Source organism: Pimephales promelas, chromosome 17, assembly GCF_988280905.1.
Source record: "Pimephales promelas chromosome 17, fPimPro1.hap1.1, whole genome shotgun sequence".
NCBI classification, from domain to species: domain Eukaryota; kingdom Metazoa; phylum Chordata; class Actinopteri; order Cypriniformes; family Leuciscidae; genus Pimephales; species Pimephales promelas.
Window position 1 is genome coordinate 32,348,963 of NC_142785.1, and position 23,769 is coordinate 32,372,731.

Sequence of the window (23,769 nt, forward strand, 5' to 3'; positions counted from 1 at the left end):
CAACCAAAAGAGTCAGGTTGTGGTCTGTGATGGTCTTCGTTACATAAACAGCCATAAACACCATTTTTCTTCCCACACCATTCATCCTCAGAGCAGCTGAGTTCAGAACAGCGATCTCTCACATCTAAGAGGAAAAGATAGATCAAATAATTATAGCATTATAGCAAACAATTAATTATTACCCCTTGAGTTCCTAAGAAATAAATTGCCAGACGGGGGTGGTGATATGTTTTGGATTTCCAAATAAAAGCAAATCCAAATAAAATATTAAAAATCATTATAAAAAATAATGGTCGTGCTGATTTTTTTTTAATCATAACTATTAAAACCATAGTCTATTAAGAGCTAGCTGATTTGTGAATTAATCATGTTTTTAAATTGTCATTCTTTTCTATTAATTTAGAAAATCAGTTAAACATTAAATCAATATCAGATCATGATTGTGAATCATTCAGAAAGCTCATTCATCCTCTGAATCATTTCTGAATCAGTTTCTCACTCTAAAAACAGTAACCGTAACATAGAGGACAAAAAACAAAACAAAACTTGAATCCTATGTATGTACCCGACAACCCCACCCTGCTACTTTCTCTAAAGGTCAGCTTTCAGGTTAGTTCAGCTACCTGCATTTTTAGTTACACTGGTGACAAAAATCACAAAATAATCTGTGCTGAAATGTGCTTTTGACTTACCGCACCGCAGACTGTAATATAAGAAGATACGATATAAAGACAGTTCACTTCGTGTATACAGACAGGAGCCATCTTTGAAAAACAGACTCGATAAGTCGATCCCCGAACGCGGTTCATACAGTTCCCTCATTATGCTACCGTAACCGTGTAATTGTTGGGCTATTTTGAGCCTTGTTAGTGGTATTAACCGGCGATTTTTATTTTCATTACTCTATGCCCCATATACTAGCATTATAAGCTAAACAGTTTTTAGAGATAAAACTCTTTACATTCGATTATCATGAAAACAAATCTCAGAGAATGGTTGACTATAGCCTATGTACCAATGTGTTATTAGACCAATGGTTCATTTTGCGCCGGAGTTCTCCGTTAACAAAGTTTTAGTACTTCACTTTGTCTAAAAAATACCTTCTGTTTACATTTAAATATAGAGAGTTTGAATTGCATAATCATTTGTGAGCTGTATTGCTTTTTACTAATGTGATTTTTGTAAATATTTTCTGCAGAAATTAATTTAGCTATGAATTTACTTAATGTGATTAACAGGAACATTTCAAAAGATCATGTTTATTAAAAATACATGTCTAAAAATATGCTCAAGAGAGTTTATGAAGGAAGCAAGACCTCAGACAGCAAACTGACATTGAATCAACGTGGAAACGACGTTTCTCATGACATCGAAACAACGTTGATCTGGAATTGTTTTACTTATCGAATTAACGTTGAACCAACGTCGGACGCTGCATTCTTCAAAGCTAAATGAAAATCGAAAATTGGTTTGCTTTCATGACGTTGAAACCACGTTGATTTCAAGTTAATTTTCTGTTAGTTTTGAAAGAATGACGCGTCTGACGTTGGTTCAACGTTAATTCGATGAGCAAAAAATGTCAGATCAACGTTGTTTCGATGTCATATTTCCATGTTGATTCAATGTCAGTTTGCTATCTGGGACAATACTTTACCAGTGTTTGTGATTGGTGGAGTAATGGATCCTATGGATGGGATCGTCTCTGTTGTTGATGAGATGGATTTTATATTAACAACAACAATCAACAATCATTTCAATTTAATTCAAACAAATTCCAGAAAAGTAAATGGCTGAAGATCATATGAGTAAGTGCTCACCAACACAGTAAGCTCCACAAACCACTGGCTTGACAAACTCATAAACATAGTAATTTCCTGGACAGGCTTTGACTCTTATAGGATGGGATTTGTAAGAACAGCAGCCACTCGATATGGAGAGACAGACCTGACGGGTGACCACTCCATCCTCCAGCTGTGGGTGAGCGCCGTTGAGCGTCAGTGGATTATAAGTGCCACACATGCCCTGATTTACACATGATTCTGCCATTTGAGCATTTTCACCATTGTTGAACATCCTGTACCAGCCATTCCACTCCACATTATAATCACACATGCCGTAGTTGTAATAGTTGTCTGTGGATCTCCAAGGCTCATCCAGACTGGTATAGTTGTAGCAGGGGTCGACACTTGGGGTGGAGAAAGACACTATTAGGGAAAAAGGAGAAAGAGGGCATTATATATTTCCGATTAAATCTATTCAAATTAATAATATGAATATAAATCAATACAATTCATGATAAGCATGTCAGATATAAAGATGAATGAATATACCTGCACAATATACAGGAGCTGGGATTGAAAGAGTTGGTCTGATAAATTTGTAAACATAATAATTTCCAGGACAAGCTTTGACTTGGATTGGGTTGGATCTGTAGTGACTGCACTGATCATAACGGGAGCCGTAAACTTCACGAGTTACAACTCCATCTTCTAGCCGAGGATGAGAGTCACCAAGATACAGAGAAATATAACCTCCACATGCCATGTAAGACATACACCACTCAGGCATCTGAGCACTTGATCCATCAATGAAGAGTCGATACCAGCCGTCCCATTCTACACGAGTGTCATCATGATCAGATATGTATCCATAAGTAGACCAGTAATTGAGTGTGCTTCTCCAGTGGTTGTCGAGTGTGTTGTAGTTATTACACGGGTCATAATCTATTAGAGCAAGAGATGATGAGACCAAAACAAACAAACACAATGCGACTGTGTAATAGTGAAAATGTTTGTGCATAAAAATTACCATCTATACTGTACTGCAAAATTGCAACTTACTCAAGTTGATGGTGGATCCAGTGAATATATCTGGACTCACAGTGGAAACCGCCTGTGAAATAGTGCTGACATCTAAAAAGAGGGAAATTCATGTCATGACAGAAATCATTTACAAAATGGTTTGAAATACTGAAATAAATGAGAAAATCACAGTACCTGTGCAGTATCCTGTACACCCAAGTTTTGGATTTACAAGTTCATAGACATAGTAATTGCCTGGACACGCTTTCACTCTGATGGGGGTTGTCATGTAATCACAGCAGCTTCCCCAATAAGACGATCCACAGATCACCCTGATCACCACTCCATCCTCTATCTGAGGGTGAGGACTAAAGAGCCTGAGATTGATGTATGTGTTACAGCTGTATGAACTAAAACAGGTCTCATACATCCGGATGTCCATTCCATTGTAGAAAAGCCGGTACCAGCCATTCCAGGAGAAACCTTCATCACAAATGTAATTTCCACTTTCATTGTTGGCTCTCCAGGGACGATCCAGAGACTCATAGTTGTAGCAGGGATCACTGCTGATGCTTTGGAAAGCAACTGTCATGGAGTTTGCAAAAGTACTGTTAAAATTTATTACATCCAAAAGAGCATAAGAGTTTTACACCATAAGACCAGTTATGATGGTTAATTACATTTTGAGCAATTATATTGTAACCAGTGGTGTACTGTCTGTCAGGATAAAGTGGGGCAAGTCTGTCTGACAGAACCCTGTAGAACGGGACAGAGCAACACCTGAGGAGGGGCTACATATGACAAGAGGACTGTGGAGTATTATCATAATGTTTTCAAATACATTTTTAGTTTAAATATTAACTATTGAACAAATCAGCTAAAGTGTGATTTGAGAAATTGTGTAACAAAGAGATCTAGATGCTATTGATTAGTAACATAACCAACTATACAGAATGGCTAATGAACTGCACACCACTGATTCTAAAACATACTTATTTCATAATACAAAAGATGTGTGTTAAATTATCTAATAGTTAGAGCATTTACACTTTATCATGACATAGAAAAATCCAAAAGATAAGATTGAATATTGTACCTGCACAGTACATAGGCTGGGGGGCTGATATGACGGGTTTGACAAACTCATAGACGTAAAAATCTCCTGGACAGGCTTTGACTCGGATGGATGAGGAACTGTAGGAGCCACAATAATTGTAAGACTCCCCCCAATAACACCAATAAGTCCCCACGACTCCACGGGTCACCACTCCATCCTCAAGTGTTGGATGAGAACCGCTGAGAGACAGTGCAGTTTGTCCACCACATCCCACAAAACTCACACCCCACTCAGACATCTGGGCACTTTCTCCATTCAGATACAGCCGATACCAGCCGCTCCATTCAACAAGAGTGTCATCAAATCCATAGTTCTGAAATGGGCTTTGCCGTATGTCTCTCCAGGATTCATCAACAATGATATAGTCATAGCATGGATCAGTTGTGGGTTCTGAGAGAAAAAAAAAAAGACTCATTCACTGAGGTGACAAACACAAGAGTTCAGGTAAACATCTAACATCCGTGTCTGTATGAAAGAGGAGATATTGGCATGGTGAAATGAGGATGAATTAAAAACTCACACCAAGTGTTTCCTTTAAATCCACATGGATTTTTTCGTAGGATCGTTGCATTATTCCAAATAAATAGTTTATGATCCACAAATAAATGTAAAGAGATTCACACAAATATATCAAATTCACAAATAAATAAAATGAGATTTGCAAATAAAACGTCTCGGGTTATGACTATAACCCTTGTTCCCTGAGAAGGTAACAAGACACTGTGTCGAGAATAGACACTTTGGGGACACTCCTTTAGTGTGCACCTCTGAAGTATGAATGAAAATAATCCAATCTTGATTGGTGCTGAGTCATGACATAAGCATAAAAGCAACGCTGGCACAACACATACCAGCTTCGTGATAAAGCAAGACGCTCTAAGGCCTCGAGGGGCATGGCTGAACAACGCAGTGTCTTATTCCCTTCTCAGGGAACAAGGGTTAGTTATAACCCGAGACATTCCCTTTCGAGGGAACTCAACACTGCGCTGAGAATCAACACTTTGGGGAACGAATGCCCACACTAGGCCACGCACCAAATAGGCCTGTCCCAGAGTGAAACTGATATAGGCACTCAGCTAGGACGAAAGCACGTGTGCGCCAGGCGTACTAAGCCCACCCGGCTGCCTCACAGATCTCATGAATGGGGACTCCTACATGAAGGTCCCAAGAGAATGCTATACCTCTGGTAGAGTGAGACCTAACAGCCAAGGGGGAAGGTAAATCATGCACCCCATAGGGTAACGTAATAGCCTGAACTATCCAATTGCTAATAGTCTGCTTCGAAGCAGGTAGTCCCTTCCTAGGTGATCCAAAACACACTAGAAGTTGGTCCGACCTCTTAAGGTAAACCTCTAAATCTCTGACAGGACAAAGCAAATGGAGCTTTAAGAGTTTACCTTGAGAGGTCCTCTTCCAGGAAGAGGAAAGAGCTTTCCTCTTCTGCCGACACATGTTGTGGAGGATGAAAAGCTTGAAGAACTGTAGACTGAGCCACATTAGAGAGCACCTTCGGCACGTAACCAGACTTAGGGTGTAAAATGGCCTTTACTCCGCCAGGGGCAAACTCCAAACAGGCTGGTGTCACTGCCCATGCTTGGAGATCTCCTACTCTTTTAATAGAGGTAATAGCTGAGAGAAAAAACGTTTTAAAAGTCAATACCTTCGGTGAAGCCGACTGAAGTGGTTCAAAGGGGGCCAGGGATAACCCTTCGAGGACCACTGCAGGAACAGTGGTCAGGACACCCAGGCAGGAACCCTGGACCCAGCTGTTGGTCTCATTCTCCAAGTACCACGGAGAACCCGTATGAGCAGCCGATGCCTCCCCAAAGGCCCATTGTTTAAAGGTGCATGGAAAGCCGCAATGGCAGCCACGTATACTTTTAAAGTGGAAGGGGAGAGACCCGCCGAGAAGCGGTCTTGAAGAAATTCCAGAACTGAAGCTACCTGGCAGTTGACTGGATCTACATCATGTTCTCGACACCAATTAGAGAACACATTCCACTAAAGGCCATACAATCTCCTGGTGGATGGAGCCCTAAAGCTACGCATGGTTTCAACTACTCCTACTGATAATCCAGCTTCTAAGTACTGAGCCCCCTCAGGGGCAGACCCATAGCTTCCACAGCTACAGGCGATGGGGGAATATTGTGCCCTCCGCTTGAGACAAAATATCCCTCCTTCGAGGAATCTGCCACGGTTGATCTATCAGGAGTGACACTAAGTCTGAGAACCATACTCGAGCCGGCCAGAACGGGGCTATCAGAAGAAGATTGATGCCCTCCTGACGGACCCTCTCCAGGACTCCCGGAAGCAGAGCGATTGGGGGAAAAGCGTGGAGGCGAAGCCTTGGCCAAGGCTGTACCATGGCATCCAACCCCAGTGGGGCTGGATGTGAAAGGGAGAACCAAAGTGGCCAGTGGGACATCTCTCGAGACACAAATAGATCCACTTCCATTGGTCCAAACCTCTCCCATATCAACTTCACCACATCTGGATGAAGTCACCATTCCCCGGGCCCCAGCTCCTGCCTCGACAGGATGTCTGCTCCCTGATTCTGAACCCCCGGCATATATATTGCTCTGATGGATTATATTTTCCCTTGAGACAATAAAATTATATGATGTGTCAGTCTGGACAGAAGGCACAATCTGAGTCCCCCCTGTCGGTTCAGATAGGCCACCACTGATGTATTATCCGAACGTATCAAGACATGATGACCCTTGATGTCTGGAAGGAAGCTCCTCAAAGCCCTGAACACAGCCAACATCTCTAGGCAATTTATATGCCAAGAACGATAATGGGTCCTGCCACAGACCCCTGGCAAAGCGGCCGTCCATGACCGCGCCCCAACCAGTAAGGGAGGCATCTGTCGATACGGTTTTTCGGCGACATGATGCTCCTAACACTGGTCCTTGGGACAGTATCCAAGGTTTCTTCCAAATTACTAGGGAACAAAGGCATCTGCGTGTATCCCTGACTATACGGAACAGATTTCCCCTCTGGGAAAACCCCTTGACTTTTAGCCACCACTGAAGGGACCTCAAGGGAGAGGAGGAGGCCAACAAGGGAGAGGAGCAGGCCAACAAGGGAGAGGAGAAGGCCAACAAGGGAGAGGAGGAGGCCAACAAGGGAGAGGAGGAGGCCAACAAGGGAGAGGAGAAGGCCAACAAGGGAGAGGAGCAGGCCAACAAGGGAGAGGAGAAGGCCAACAAGGGAGAGGAGGAGGCCAACAAGGGAGAGGAGAAGGCCAACAAGGGAGATGAGGAGGCCAACAAGGGAGAGGAGAAGGCCAACAAGGGAGAGGAGAAGGCCAACAAGAGAGAGGAGAAGGCCAACAAGGGAGAGGAGAAGGCCAACAAGGGAGAGGAGAAGACCAACAAGGGAGAGGAGGAGGTCAACAAGGGAGAGGAGCAGGCCAACAAGGGAGAGGAGCAGGCCAACAAGGGAGAGGAGAAGGCCAACAAGGGAGAGGAGAAGGCCAACAAGGGAGAGGAGAGGGCCAACAAGGGAGAGGAGAGGGCCAACAAGGGAGATGAGAAGGCCAACAAGGGAGAGGAGAAGGCCAACAAGGGAGAGGAGGAGGTCAACAAGGGAGAGGAGCAGGCCAACAAGGGAGAGGAGGAGGTCAACAAGGGAGAGGAGGAGGCCAACAAGGGAGAGGAGGAGGTCAACAAGGGAGAGGAGGAGGCCAACAAGGGAGAGGAGAAGGCCAACAAGGGAGAGGAGAAGGCCAACAAGGGAGAGGAGGAGGTCAACAAGGGAGAGGAGGAGGCCAACAAGGGAGAGGAGGAGGTCAACAAGGGAGAGGAGAAGGCCAACAAGGGAGAGGAGGAGGTCAACAAGGGAGAGGAGGAGGCCAACAAGGGAGAGGAGGAGGTCAACAAGGGAGAGGAGGAGGTCAACAAGGGAGAGGAGGAGGTCAACAAGGGAGAGGAGAGGGCCAACAAGGGAGATGAGAAGGCCAACAAGGGAGAGGAGAAGGCCAACAAGGGAGAGGAGGAGGTCAACAAGGGAGAGGAGCAGGCCAACAAGGGAGAGGAGGAGGTCAACAAGGGAGAGGAGGAGGCCAACAAGGGAGAGGAGGAGGTCAACAAGGGAGAGGGGGAGGTCAACAAGGGAGAGGAGCAGGCCAACAAGGGAGAGGAGGAGGTCAACAAGGGAGAGGAGAAGGCCAACAAGGGAGAGGAGGAGGCCAACAAGGGAGAGGAGCAGGCCAACAAGGGAGAGGAGAAGAGATAAAGTCATTGCTGATAATGTCAACTTTGAGAGTATTGATGTCAGCTTGGCCACAACAGACAAGAGTTCTCCGGCGCCAAAAGATGCGGATGAAACAGGTCTATAGGGTTCCCTTTGAGTGGAACTCTGCGTGACCTAAAGACCTACGTTACGAGTATGTGCAAGTAAGTATGCATCCATGTTCACAGTACAGTTAGTGGACATACTGTGTTGCTCAGTAGCCTACATTACTTCTGGACAATACTGTGCTACCTGATGTGACTGTTGTTCTGAACACATGTGCACTTTCACATTTTCATTACAGTTGGGCGAGATGGCCAGACCTCATGAGAACCTCTTCCTGGATGAGGCTGACTTTAAATGGTGAAAACGTGGAGGTATTTGATCGCTTCTCTTCTTGGCCCGTATTGAATGAACTGGGCTAGTTAAGTGCGATCAAAGCGACTCGCGCGCCGTGCACGCACTGAGACGAGAGAGGTATGCATCAACTCGTCTTAGTTAAGGGAATAACATAGTTTACTATGAAAAGCCAGTGGAGTATCCCTTTAAGAGAACGTTCTATTTACATTAAGAAAACTTTCCTGGATCACTATCCCATCATAACATTTGCAATCTCTGTGTGATGAAAATAATTTAGAAGAATTTGTTAGGCCATTTAGGCAATTTTATTATCAGTCATATTAAATTGAGGCCACCGGAAATCAAAGCTGTGCAAATATATCTCATAATACAGGAGCTATATTTGCTCAGTTTTAATTTCCTGTGGCCTCAATTTAATGACTGATAATATAATTGCCTAAATGGCCTAGTCAATTATTTCAAATTATTTACATGCATCACAAACTTATAACATGGATCTGATTTGCTCATGCCAAACAATAATCCTCCAGATTTTCGCTTAATATATTATATTACCCGTTGTATTGTCCATAGTTGTAGTTTCAGTTGTTGTAGTTTCGGTTGTGGTTGTCTCTGGCATGACAGTGGTAGTAGTGTTTATGTTGCTTGAATCTGAAATGAATTATAAATATTAGATTCAAATAAACAATTATTATCTCTTTCATAAACGAAGGGCACATGTAAATTTATTTACCAGCACAGTATGACAAATGGCAGGCAGTTGGCCTCACAAACTCATAGACATAATAATCTCCTGGACAGGCTTTGACTTTAATGGGATTGGATTGGAAATAGCAGCAGTTATTGCTCCAGTGACCGCAGACATCTCGAGTGACCACTCCATCCTCAACTGTTGGATGTCCTCCGTTCAGCCACAGAGGAGCATGAGTGCCACAACTATACTCATCAACACATGTGTCCGGCATCTGAACGCTCTGACCCTGAATGAAGAGACGGTACCAGCCGTTCCAGCTGACCGCAGCGTCACACATTATCTGAGAGGAATGTTGATTGTTGGTGGCTCTCCATGAATCATCCAGGATATTGTAGTTGTAGCAGGGGTCAACAGGGGGAGCTGTTGTCAAGGAAATATTAAAAATATATATTTTGAGGAATGAATAAATAAATGTTTTTTGATGTGTATTTTTTTTTTGTAATGGTTAAGTCATTAAACAGTTTACACTGTTTACTTAAGCTCACTGTTTCATTTGCATTTTAAGTTGAGTCTGTAGACAATTTGTCGAAAGCTTTCAGAACATCTCTCATCTAGCTGACAAAACGAGATAAAAACAGCCAAATTTGAGTCCCTTTGAGTCTACACACTGTTGATTGAAAACGATAATTTTGTTTGTTCTTTCAAAATTAAAACGTCTTAATTTTAGAACTGAACGTGCCCCCATTAAAAAAGATTTTTTCAAGTGACATTATACAATTACATTATATTATTATTTATTTATGTATTTATATTATTATTACATTATAGCAAAGAACAACAATATACTATGAAACTGTATGAATGAATAAAGGATATATATATATATATATATGATAGCCTTTTATACATTCATACAGTTTTATAGTATATTGTTGTTCTTTGTATCAATATCACTTACTATGTTTTTTTTGGTTATTTTAGACGAATATAATCCAGATATAATAATATATAAATATCTGTCTGTAAATGCAGTAATTTCCCTCTTTCTAATGGTAGGTGTATGCAGACAGGGGTTATGAACTGAGTTTGAGAAACACTGGTGGTTTGGATTTCAGTGTTAACAAAGTTTTAGTTCTTCACTTTGTCTAAAAATACCTTCTATTTACATTCAAATATAGAGAGTTTGAATTGCATAATCATTTGTGAGCTGAATTGCTTTTCACTAATATGATTTTTGTAAATATTTTCTGCAGAAATTAATTTAGCTATGAATTTACTTAATGTGATTAACAGGAACATTTCAAGAGATCATGTTTAATAAAAATACATGTCCAAAAAGATGCTCAAGAGAGTTTATGAAGGAAGCAAGACAATATTTACCAGTGGTTGTGATTGGTGGAGTAATGGATCCTATGGATGGGATCGTCTCTGATGTTGGTAAGATGGACTGGTTTGGGGCATCTGGTATTAGGAACATTTTATATTAACAATAATTTAATTTTAATTCAAACAAAATCCATGTAAGTAAATGGCTGAAGATCACATGAGTAAGTGCTCACCAACACAGTAAGCTCCACAAACCATTGGCTTGACAAACTCATAAACGTAGTAATTTCCTGGACAGGCTTTGACTCTTATAGGATGGGATGTGTAAGAACAGCAGTCACCCCATGAGGAGACACAGACCTGACGGGTGACCACTCCATCCTCCAGCTGTGGGTGAGTGCCGTTGAGTGACAGTGGATTATCAGTGCCACACATGTACTGATTTACACATGATTCTGGCATCTGAGCATTTTCACCATTGTTGAACATCCTGTACCAGCCATTCCACACCACATTATAATCACACATGTGATAGTAGTTATAGTTATTATAGTAATAGTTGTCTGTGGATCTCCAAGGCTCATCCAGACTGGTATAGTTGTAGCAGGGGTCGACACTTGGGGTGGAGAAAGGCACTATTAAGGAACAAACGGAAAGAGAGCATTATATATTGCAGATTAAATATATTCACATTAATAATATGAATATAAACCAATACAATTCATGACGAGCATGTCAGATATAAAGAATAATGAATATACCTGCACAATATACAGGAGCTGGGATTGAAAGAGTTGGTCTGGTAAATTTGTAGACATAATAATTTCCAGGACAAGCTTTGACTTGGATTGGGTTGGATCTGTAGCGACTGCACTGTTCATAACGGGAGCCGTAAACTTCACGAGTAACAACTCCATCTTCTAGCCGAGGATGAGAATCACCAAGATACAGAGAACTATAACCTCCACATGACATGTAATAAAAACACCACTCAGGCATCTGAGCACTTGATCCATCAATGAAGAGTCGATACCAGCCGTCCCATTCTACACGAGTGTCATCATGATCAATTATGTGTCCATATATATACCCGTAATTGAGTGTGCTTCTCCAGTAGTTGTCGAGTGTGTTGTAGTTATTACACGGGTCATAATCTGTTAGAGTGAGAGATGATGAGACCAAAACAAACAAACACAATGCGACTGTGAAATAGTGGAAATGTTTGTGCATAAAAATGACCATCTATACTGTACTGTAAAATTGCAACTTACTTAAGTTGATGGTGGATCCAGTGAATATATCTGGACTCACAGTGGAAACCGCCTTTGAAATAGTGCTGACATCTAAAAAGAGGGAAATTCATGACATGACAGAAACCATTTACAAAATGGTATGAAATACTGAAATAAATGAGAAAATCACAGTACCTGTGCAGTATCCTGAACACCATATTTGTGGATTCACAAGTTCATAGACATAGTAATTGCCTGGACACGCTTTCACTCTGATGGGGGTTGTCAGGTAATCACAGCAGCTTCCCCAATAATACCCTGCACAAACATCCCTGATCACCACTCCATCCTCTATCTGAGGGTGAGGACCATAGAGCCTCAGATTAAATTTTGTGTTACAGGCGAATGTACTAATACAGGTCTCATACATCCGGATGTCCATTCCATAGTAGAAAAGCCGGTACCAGCCATTCCAGGAGAAACCTTCATCACAAATGCTATCTCCACTTTCATTGTTGGCTCTCCAGGGACGATCCAGAGACTCATAGTTGTAGCAGGGATCACTGCTGATTCTTTGGAAAGTAACTGTTATGGAGTTTGCAAAAGTACTGTTAAAATGTATTACATCCTAAAGAGCATAAGAGTTTTATACCGTAAGACCAGTTATGATGGTTAATTACATAATTTTGAGCAATTATATTGTAACCAGTGGTGTACTGTCTGTCAGGCTAAAGTGAGGCAAGTCTGTCTGACTGTAGAACGGGACAGAGCAACACCCGAGGAGGGGCTACATATGACAATGTTTTTAAATACATTTTTAGTTTAAATATTAGTTAGTGAACAAATTGCCTAAAGCAGTGGTTCTCAACCGGTGGGCCGCGACACACTCTCTATGGGTTGGGGGCACGAGTAGGCTACAGAACGAACGTCCGATTCATCAAGAATGAGAAAGATGTTTGTGAATGGGTCATTGAATCTTTGACTCAGCCGATTCGCTCAAAACACTGAATCAACACGTTTGACTGGTGCTGTGAGATGTGCTAGGCTGTGATCTTTGTTTGGATTCATCAGATATATTTTCGCTGCTAAAATATACCAAAACAGTTTTTATTTAGTCTAAAATGTAAGTGAATTAATATTATTAACTTGTTTGTTGAACTGTCATTAGTGTCACGTTTTCAATCGTGAGGTGATGGTCATTAAGTGATGGTCGTTAGGTGGTCATGTGATGTATGTTGTTGGTTGCTCAAGTGTAGGCCTATTCATTTAACTGCAGTATGTCGATTTAATTTATTCATGTGTGCTGCGCTCATAGACTTTAGAAAACGGCACTTGATTTCTCATCAAAAAGGTGCGCAAGCCTCAAAAGTTTAAGGTCCTTTCACCCAGAGTGAGTCTGAAACTGTCATATTCGGGGTTTTTTTGTTTGTTTTTCATATTCGTCATTTTGTGCGCTTTAATCCATTGTGGAGACTCTATATTCGTTTCATTGAAATCACAAAGTAAAATCCACACAAACATATAACTGACAAACATAATCGGTTTTAATCAGAGGGAAAAGTTCTGGCAAACTTGGCAAAAGTTCTGCCACTGGACTATTGAAATGCTTGCATGTAATTGTCCTACACTATCTCACGACCAATTCGTACAAATTCGTACGAGTGATTAAAAAGTGGCTAATTCGTACGACCTCACTCGTACGAATTCATACGATTTGTCTAAACCCACGTGACGGTTAGGTTTAGGGGCGGGGTCAGGGGTAGGTCATTCGTACGAATTCATACGAATTGGCAAATTCATCAAATATGTACGATTTAGCAAAATCGTACTAATTTGTACGAGTGAGGTCGTATGAATTGTTACGAATTAGCCACCTCGTAAAATTCGTACGAATTCCCGTGAGATCGGGTTGAATTGTCGGATCTCGCTATTAAACGAAAAATTAAACACAATGTATTATTTTAATCGATTGCTGGACATCGATATGTTATTGTACATAGGTGTACATCTGATTTATGATTTATGCATAATGTATTAGCATAATGATTATAATTAGCATAATGATTTACCATTGTACTATTAGCGATTTGAAACAAACACATTTTTCGCGCTGCCTGTGAATGTCCTGAATGTGATTCGCAGAAAAACAGGCGCCACTATAATGCGCATGCACAGACCGTGCGCTAGAATACAGTTCTCTTTCGCGCTGGATTATGCCAAAATGTCGTTTGTTGAGTATTTTCATAACATAAGTTCAGTCTTATGAAGGACAAAAAGAGTCGTGACTCGTGTGAGATCTGCGTCTCAGCTAGCAGCTGATTTTAAAGGGCCAGCTGCCAATAAAGCGTTCTGTCAGTAAAGTTAATCAATGAACAAAGGGAACAGAGAAAATTACTAACTGCTCTTGAACTTGTGTAGCTTTAATAAGGATTAGTCTATAAATAATTTATAATTTATGCAGTGCAGACTGTTTGATAACTTTATTCAATTTCTGTATGTGTCCTACCTTACAGTTAATTTTTTATCCAGACATCAATTATTGATCATTATAGGTGTTATCAATAATTTAGTTGTTATTGCTAACTTCAGAATTATTTGAGGCTATGTTTATCAAACATTGAGCCAAGAATTGAGGATCTTTGCAAGGCAAATCAGGCTCAGGTCTCACATTAACATCACCTACCTGCAAGCTTCTGTAAAAAAAATGCAGATGGTGCCTACTATCATAATAACAATAATAAAGCATACATTAAGATCAGAGGTCTGGTGCCTATTTCCAATTATAGCAATAATGATAATAGGCCTACTGATGATGATAATAATAATAATAAACAACAAAACTAAAGCATGTAACCACATATAATTATATATAATAGCCTAGAAATGATGATAGGCCTATACTCCTCATAATATTAATAATAAAATTAATTATTGGGGCGAGTTTGGCACTGGGGCACCAACTGCAATGAACCAGCTTTGGGGGGGCCCAGCTTGCAAAAGGTTGAGAACCTCTGGCCTAAAGTGTGATTTGAGGAATTGTGTGACTAAGAGATCTAGATGCTATTGATCTGTAACATAACCAACTATACAGAATGGATAATGAACTGCACACCACTGATTCTAAAACATACTTATTTCATAATACAAAAGATGCATGTTAAATTATCTAATAGTTCGAGCATTTTCACTTTATCGTGACATAAGAAATCCAAAAGATAAGATTGAATATTGTACCTGCACAGTACATAGGCTGGGGGGATGATATGATGGGTTTGACAAACTCATAGACGTAATAATCTCCTGGACAGGCTTTGACTCGGATGGATGAGGAACTGTAGACGCCACAATAACTGTAATACTCCCCCCAATACCAAAATGCATTAGTTCCCACGACATCACGGGTCACCACTCCATCCTCAAGTGTTGGATGAGAACCGCTGATATACAGTGCAGTTTGACCTCCACATCCCACATAACTCACACACCACTCAGACATCTGGGCACTTTCTCCATTCAGATACAGCCGATACCAGCCGCTCCATTCAACAAGAGTGTCATCATATTCATAGTACTGAAATGGGCTTTGCCGTATGTCTCTCCAGGATTCATCAAGAGTGTTATAATCATAGCATGGATCAGTTGTTGGTTCTGAGAGAATAAAGAGAAAATATGCATTCACTGAGGTGACAAACACAAGAGTTCAGGTAAACATCTAACATCTGCATGAAAGAGGAGATATTGGGATGGTGAAATGAGGATGAATTAAATACTTAACTTACAACAAGCATTTCCTTTAAATCCCTCTCTCACTAATTTAAAAAGAACTGACCCTTGATCTCAATTGAGTTTTTTTTAGTAACAGTATTTATATTTGCTTTCACCACATAGACGTGACAATGTTATTCTTTGTTTTGGAACTTTGATGATAAATATGACATAAAAATATTATTTTCCTATTGAAATAAAAACTTAAAAAGGAAACAACATTCAAGATCCTCCTCAGATAATTAAAGAGTGTCATGCTGTACTGTACGGATAATTAAAAATAAACAAATTAATAAACAGTACAAATCTATAGTGGAACCATTGTTCTGAGGTTCTGTTGGTTCAGACGTTTATTGATGTTACGTCAGCATCGAAGACATAGATATCATATAGAGACTAGATGCCCTATTGGCCGCTGAGCACTGAGAAATCCGGCCCGATCATATTCCTATTCACCTTTGGCTAAGCCCCGCCCCCCTTAGTTACTGTTGCTACATCCGTCAAACTTCATCTGCGCTCTGCATGGCTTATGCTGTAACAGCTCTTCCTGCTGAAATGTTATCAAAGTTTTATAAAGCAGCAAATAAAGTGTCCGATAGAAGTAGGAAAAAGGGGCTGCAATATTTGTTCGAAGGCTATATTCAAGACATACAGGTGAAACGCAAGAAACAACAAGGCATCAAAAAAGGGGCAAAGCATAACGTTACCGGTCACAGTCAAAAAAAGAACCACCGCATTTCCTACTAATGGAGACGGAGGCTGGGACTAACAATATCAGGATCAGGGAGCAACATTGTTCATGCAAAGCTGGGTAGGTCTCTATTCACTTCTATAATCGTTATTACAAAGCAAACGGACTACACGAGTATAACGTTGTATTTATTAACCGGTATGAGAACTGAAATGATAACCTAACAAAACGGTCTAACTAGTATAACTTCACAGTAAGGTTAGAAGCAAAAAAGATGTGCTTGTTGATCTTTGAGGGGTTTAGCTGACTGAGGACGTCCATACAGTTTAATCCAAACACGACACTTGTCAGGATTTCACTTCGGTTTTGGAAAGGAAAAAAACGGACAGCCCCCTCAAACCTCTCTGGGAAACGCGAATCTGTGTTACAAATGCCGCAGGCACCATATTTTTGATAAAACTACGACAGTAATAGCCTGCAGAGTCGTCTATGTTGAAAGTCAATGGAGCGCTGTGAAAAAGTGTCGGAGCTCGTTCTTGGCTGTGCTGTGATTGGTCAATCTACATTCTAGGGCGTGGCTTAGCCAATGGTGAATTGTGTTGCATAGCAGCGGTAGATGCCAGATCACTGTGCAGCATATTCCTGCTCAAATCGACGGACTATCTCTGGGGAATTACTTTTCACAAGTAAGATTTAAAATTACCTGACTAATGTTTGTATTTTTTTTATAAAATAACCCATGTGTCCTGTATCATAGCCACATAAGTGAGGCCACAGGATATCAAAGCTGTGGAAATATAGGTCATAATACAGGAGCTATATTTGCACAGCTCTGATTTTCTTGTGGCCTCAATTTATACTGTAGACTGATAATATAATTGCCTAAATGGCCTAGTCAATTATTTTAAATTATTTACATGCATCACAAACTTATAACATGGATCTGATTTGCTCATGCTAAACAATAATCCTTCAGATTGTCACTTATTATGTTATATTACCCGTTGTATTGTCCATAGTTGTAGTTTCAGTTGTTGTAGTTTTGGTTGTGGTTGTCTCAGTGGTAGTAGTGTTTATGGTGCTTGAATCTGAAACGAATTATAAATATTAGATTCAAATAAACAACTATCTCTTTCATAAACGAAGGGCACATGTAAATTTATTTACCTGCACAGTATGCCAAATGGCAGGCAGTTGGCCTCACAAACTCATAGACATAATAATCTCCTGGACAGGCTTTGACTTTAATGGGATTGGACTGAAAAGCGCAGCAGTTATTGCTCCAGTGACCGCAGACATCTCGAGTGACCACTCCATCCTCAACTGTTGGATGTCCTCCGTTCAGCCACAGAGGAGCATGAGTGCCACAACTATACTCATCAACACATGTGTCCGGCATCTGAACGCTCTGACCCTGAATGAAGAGACGGTACCAGCCGTTCCAGCTGACCGCAGTGTCGCACATTATCTGAGAGGAATGTTGATTGTTGGTGGCTCTCCATGAATCATCCAGGATATTGTAGTTGTAGCAGGGGTCAACAGGGGGAGCTGTTGTCAAGGAAATATTAAACATATATATATTGAGAAATTAATAATTAAATGTTTTTTTATGTCTATTTTCTGTAGTGGTTAAGTCATTAAACAGTTTACACTGTTTACTTAAGCTCACTGTTTCATTTGCATTTTAAGTTGAGTCTGTAGACAATTTGTCGTAAGCTTTCAGAACATCTCTCATCTAGCTGACAAAACGAGATAAAAACAGCCAAATTCGAGTCCCTTTGAGTCCACACACTGTTGATTGAAAATGATAATTTTGTTTGTTCTTTCAAAATTAAAATGTCTTAATTTTAGAACTGACCGTGCCCCCATTAAAAAAGTTTTTTTTCAAGTAAGTGACATTGTAGCAAAGAACAACAATATACTATGAATCTGTATGAATGAATAAAAGGATATCAAATTACACTCTTATTCTTATATATATATATATATATGAATTAGTGTAACTTGATCTAGTTAAAATCTAGGATTTCTGTCAAATGCATAAATGTAAAACTAAAAGCTAAAATGTAAAACTATATATATAAACACATACATATATAGACGAATATAATGCAGATATAATAATAATATATAAATATCTGTCTGTACATGCAGTAATTTCCTCTTTCTAGTGGTAGGTGTATGCAGACAGGGGTTATGAACTGAGTTTGAGAAACACTGGTGGTTTAGATTTCACTTTTAACAAAGTTTTAGTTCTTCACTTTGTCTAAAAATACCTTCTGTTTACATTCAAATATAGAGAGTTTGAATTGCATAATCATTTGTGAGCTGAATTGCTTTTTACTAATGTGATTTTTGTAAATATTTTCTGAAGAAATTAATTTAGCTACGAACTTACTTAATGTGATTAACAGGAACAATTCAAGAGATCATGTTTAATAAAAATACATGTCCAAAAATATGCTCAAGATAGTTTATGAAGGAAGTAAGACAATACTTTACCAGTGGTTGTGATTGGTGGAGTAATGGATCCTATGGATGGGATCGTCTCTGTTGTTGATGAGATGGACTGGTTTGAGGCATCTGGTATTAGGAACATTTTATATTAACAACAATAATTGAATTCTAATTCAAACAAAATCCATGTAAGTAAATGGCTGAAGATCACATGAGTAAGTGCTCACCAACACAGTAAGCTCCACAAGCTATCGGCTTGACAAACTCATAAACGTAGTAATTTCCTGAACAGGCTTTGACTCTTATAGGATGAGATTTGTAAGAACAGCAGCCACCCCATGAGGAGAGACAGACCTGACGGGTGACCACTCCATCCTCCAGCTGTGGGTGAGCGGCGTTGAGTGTCAGTGGATTATAAGTGCCACACGTGCCTTCATTTATACATGATTCTGGCATCTGAGTATTTTCACCATTTTTGAACATCCTGTACCAGCCATTCCACTCCACATTATAATCACACATGCCATCGTAGTTAAAGGAAGAATTGTCTGTGGATCTCCAAGGCTCATCCAGACTGGTATAGTTGTAGCAGGGGTCGACACTTGGGGTGGAGAAAGGCACTATTAAGGAACAAACAGAAAGAGAGCATTATATTGCAGATTAAATATATTCACATTAATAATATGAATATAAACCAATACAATTTGTAAGAAAGCCCAACAATACCCCCTGGAGGTATCTTTATGTATGTGACTTTGTTGGTGCTTGCACGGGCATAGACAAGTCTGGACATGTCTGAACTAGTGTCAAAGAGCAGTTCAGATACATAGGAGACTGATTTTGTTTCTCACAAAGCGGACTGCTGCATGTTTATTACTTCCGTGAGTGATTGATCGAAAAGTAAGTTGTCTGTTTTACATTCTATGCTGATCAAACTTTAATATTCTGTGTATTCAGTTGCTATTATCAGTGAAATGTACTAGATCATATAGTAATTTGGATAATCATATTTTCGTCATATGCAGTGTTAGACGATGGCTCCGAGCGTAGCATTGTACTTTCACAAGCCGTGGAACAGTTAAACCTTACCACAGTGCCTGAAACTCTCACATTACGTACAATACGTCAGGATGTACATCAGTTAAATGGAGCATCTGTTTCTCTCTCAGTGTCACCTCTAAACAGCCCAACCAAGATGTTTCAGATAAATCATGCCTTCACTGCAGCGAATCTGAGACTATCGGAACACTCTTATCCAACAGCTGCTCTTCAACACAAATATGCCCATATCCGGTCTTTACCATTGCCACAGATTGAGCGAGCACAACCCTTGCTACTCATTGGGTCGGACATGCCTCACCTACTTGTACCAGTCCAACCAATACGAATGGGTCCTCCTAATGCACCAATAGCGGTTCACACCTGGTTGGACTCTTCAAGGCCCTGTAGGGTACAGCCAAACTGCCTCCTGTGATCAACAATGTCTGAACATCTCTATCGATGTTCAGAATGCTGAGTTACCCAAGAACGTTGATCGTCTCTGGCAGATTGACACCCTGCCCTACATTAATGAAACAGCAGCCACTCGTTCTAAACAGGACCAGCATGCTCTGACAGTACTACAAACATACACTTCTAGGATAGAGGTGGACGGCTTTCTACGATATGCCACTCCTTTGCTCAGACGACCAAATGTTGGCACCCTTAAAGCCCCTAAGGAAGCAGTGCTGGCAAGCCTTCGCAGCACTAAACGGAGACTCGCCAAAGACCCAAATCTTTCTGAAGCATCCTGCACTGAAATGAACAAATTAGAGCAAGCTGGCTACGTGGCAGAAATCTCCAATCAGGAGGCTGAGAAGTCCACTGAATCCTGGTACATTCCACACCATATGGTGAATCACAACGGAAAAAACATTCCTCATTCCAGGTCCTACACTTGGTCCATCTTTGCTTGGAGTTCTGCTTCGGTTCAGACAACACACTGTGGCTGTGAGCGGAGATGTGAAAGGTATGTTTCACCAAGTTCGCCTACTGCCAGCTGACAAGGTGATCCTGCGCTTCCTTTGGAGAAACATGCAAAAAACCGAGCAGCCAAAGATATACGAGTGGCTAGTTCTACCATTTGGCACAACGTGCAGTCCTTGTTGTGCTATATATGCCCTGCAACGGATAGCCCATGACAACAGCGAAACTGATCCCAGTCTCGTAGAATCAGTTACTCAGTCATTCTATGTAGACAATTGTCTTCAAAGGCTGGAATCAACAGAAAAGGCTAGAGCTCTGGTAGATGGCTTGAGGCAATTGCTGCTTACTGGAGGATTTGATCTACGCCAATGGGCCAGCAACAAACCAGAAGTCATTGAACACCTTCCATCAGAAGCAAGGTCCCAAAGTAGTGAACTATGGTTAACCCAAAAGAGTCCAGATCTTTTAGAAGGCACACTTGGATTGCGATGGAATTGTCTTAGTGATTACTTAGGATACAAGCCTCGCCAAGTGGAATGTCCCGAACCTACTTTGAGAAATATCTACAAGGTACTGGCATCGCAGTATGACCCTCTTGGGTACCTGATTCCATTCACCACTCAAGCCAAGATACTCGTTCAGGATCTGTGGAAAATTCATGTGGGATGGGATGACCTTATTGAGTCTGACAGCTTACGGAATAGATGGCAAACCTGGGTACAGGAACTACCTGATTTGGATCAACAAGAGATTCCCAGATGCTACACTCCATTTCAAGTACATGATGAAACATTCACCAGAGATCTACACATCTTTTGTGATGCCTCGGAGAGGGCCTACGGCTCAGTGTCGTATATATGCACACAGAAGACAAGGATGGTCAGGTACACATTTCATTTGTGCTGGCTCGTTCACGTGTAGCCCCCCGGAAACAAATGTCAATGCCACGACTTGAATTGAGTGCAGCACTTACTGGAGCACAAGTAGCAAAAGTCCTCACAACAGAACTCACAGTACCCATCAGGCAAGTTGTTCTCTGGTCCGACTCCACCACTCTGCTTCACTGGCTGCTGGCTGACTCCTGCAGGTATAAAGTCTTTGTGGGAACTCGAGTTGCTGAAATTCAGTCCCTCATCGATGTTAATTCCTGGAGGTATGTGGATTCTGGTAATAACCCAGCAGACGACATTACCCGTGGAAAACCCTTAAAGGAGTTGACACAATCGTACCGTTGGGCTAAGGGACCTGACTTCTTGTATCAATCAGAAGCATTCTGGCCAATCATGATAGTTGGTGACCCTGAACCAGATACTGAGTTAAAGAAGTCAGCACTTTGCCTGCACCTATGCACTAGTCCTGAAGCACATCTCCCAGACGCAAAGCAGTATACCACCTGGAAAGACTTGGTAAAGGCCACGGTGGCATACCTACACGGGGCGGCTCAATCTTCCACATTGCAAGTAGACATAGCTGAACATTACGTTACTGCCGAAAAGCTCCTTCTCCAACAAGCCCAAAGAGATTCCTTTCCAGAGGAGGTTAAGGCTGTTTCATCAAACCGACCCTTACCATCTAATAGTCGGCTAGTGTCTTTGTCTCCTGAGTATGATAAAGATGCTGGACTAATTAGGGTTGGAGGGAGACTGTGTCATGCTAAGCATATAGACATGAATGCCCTTCATCCCATAGTTCTCGATCCTAATCAACAAATAACAAAACTCCTTATTAAGGAATATGATGCCAATCTCCTTCATCCTGGGCCAGAAAGGGTTCTTGCAGAGCTCAGACGTTACTATTGGATTTTGAAAGGTAGAGCAGCCATCAAAAAACATCAACTCGGCTGTACCGAATGTCAAAAGTGGCGGGCCCAACCTAGCATCCCCAAGATGGCAGATCTCCCACCAGCTCGTCTTAGGCTTTACAAGCTTCTATTCCACTGGAATGGATTGTTTCGGCCCATTCACAGTAAAAATTGGACGACGAACTGAAAAGAGATGGGGAATAGTCTTCAAATGTATGACCACCCGATGCCTCCATCTAGATCTACTTGAGAGTCTCGACACTGATGCCTTCTTGATGTCTCTACGGAGATTTATAGCTAGAAGAGGGAAGCCCTTCGAACTCTTCTCTGATAATGGCACCAACTTTGTTGGAGGAAACCGAGAGATAAAAGAGGCCTATGAAGCTATGGCACCCCGATTAAAGGAGCAATTAGCTGAACAGAAAATCTCTTGTAGATTCAATCCTCCCAGTGCTCCGCATTTTGGTGGTATTTGGGAGAGAGAGGTAAAATCAGTGAAACAAGCCTTGAAAGTCATTCTAAAGGAACAGACAGTCCCTGAAACCGTTCTCCACACTGTTCTGATTGAGGTGGAGGGTATCATGAATGCCAAGCCATTAGGCTACGTATCGTCGGATATCGCAGACCCAGACCCAATCACACCCAGCATCCTGCTCATGGGTCGCCATGACTCCTCTCTCCCACAAGTAATGTATGACTCCAGCAATCTTTTGGGAACCAGGAGATGGAGGCATAGCCAAATACTTGCGGACCATTTCTGGGCAAGATTTATTAATCACTATCTGCGAAGTCTCCAGGAAAGACAAAAATGGCAAAAGGATACTGACCAGCTCAGGATTGACCAGGTAGTACTCATAATTGACCCACAACTTCCACGAGCCCTCTAGCCAGTGGGCAAAGTGACCCGTACCTTCCCTGGACCTGATGGACGTATAAGGACAGTTGCCGTTCAGGTTCAAGATCGGACTTATGTTAGACCCGTGGCTCGGTTAATTCCACTTCCCAAACTCATAGATGATGACAACATCAATCCTGACATTTAAAAGGGGCTTTCTACCAGGTTCAAATGTCGCGAGCAACATTTTGGGGCGGCTATGTAAGAAAGCCCAACAATACCCCCTGGAGGTATCTTTATGTATGTGACTTTGTTGGTGCTTGCACGGGCATAGACAAGTCTGGACATGTCTGAACTAGTGTCAAAGAGCAGTTCAGATACATAGGAGACTGATTTTGTTTCTCACAAAGCGGACTGCTGCATGTTTATTACTTCCGTGAGTGATTGATCGAAAAGTAAGTTGTCTGTTTTACATTCTATGCTGATCAA

The 23,769-nt window shown here is 41.3% G+C and overlaps 1 protein-coding gene across 6 annotated transcripts in view; it reads right to left on the minus strand.

Moving 5' to 3' along the window:
- LOC148971547 (uncharacterized) overlaps positions 1–23,769 on the minus strand; it is a 33,851-nt gene that overhangs the window by 2,808 nt on the left and 7,274 nt on the right. For 5 of the 6 annotated variants that reach the window (XM_089122399.1, XM_089122397.1, XM_089122398.1 and 2 more), the window contains 17 exons: positions 18,907–19,299; positions 18,725–18,805; positions 17,390–17,770; positions 17,224–17,310; positions 15,001–15,414; positions 11,962–12,351; positions 11,806–11,877; positions 11,296–11,688; positions 10,768–11,169; positions 10,589–10,669; positions 9,248–9,628; positions 9,070–9,165; positions 3,898–4,308; positions 2,997–3,386; positions 2,841–2,912; positions 2,331–2,723; positions 1,642–2,204 (listed from right to left, as the gene is read on the minus strand). In XM_089122399.1, coding sequence (XP_088978525.1) covers positions 1,798–2,204; positions 2,331–2,723; positions 2,841–2,912; positions 2,997–3,386; positions 3,898–4,308; positions 9,070–9,165; positions 9,248–9,628; positions 10,589–10,669; positions 10,768–11,169; positions 11,296–11,688; positions 11,806–11,877; positions 11,962–12,351; positions 15,001–15,414; positions 17,224–17,310; positions 17,390–17,770; positions 18,725–18,805; positions 18,907–19,299 — 4,844 coding nt within the window. In that variant the 3' untranslated portion in view covers positions 1,642–1,797. Of the gene's footprint in view, positions 1–4; positions 125–1,641; positions 2,205–2,330; positions 2,724–2,840; positions 2,913–2,996; positions 3,387–3,897; positions 4,309–9,069; positions 9,166–9,247; positions 9,629–10,588; positions 10,670–10,767; positions 11,170–11,295; positions 11,689–11,805; positions 11,878–11,961; positions 12,352–15,000; positions 15,415–17,223; positions 17,311–17,389; positions 17,771–18,724; positions 18,806–18,906; positions 19,300–23,769 lie in introns of those variants that run through there. The other variant, XM_089122400.1, reaches the window with a different exon arrangement.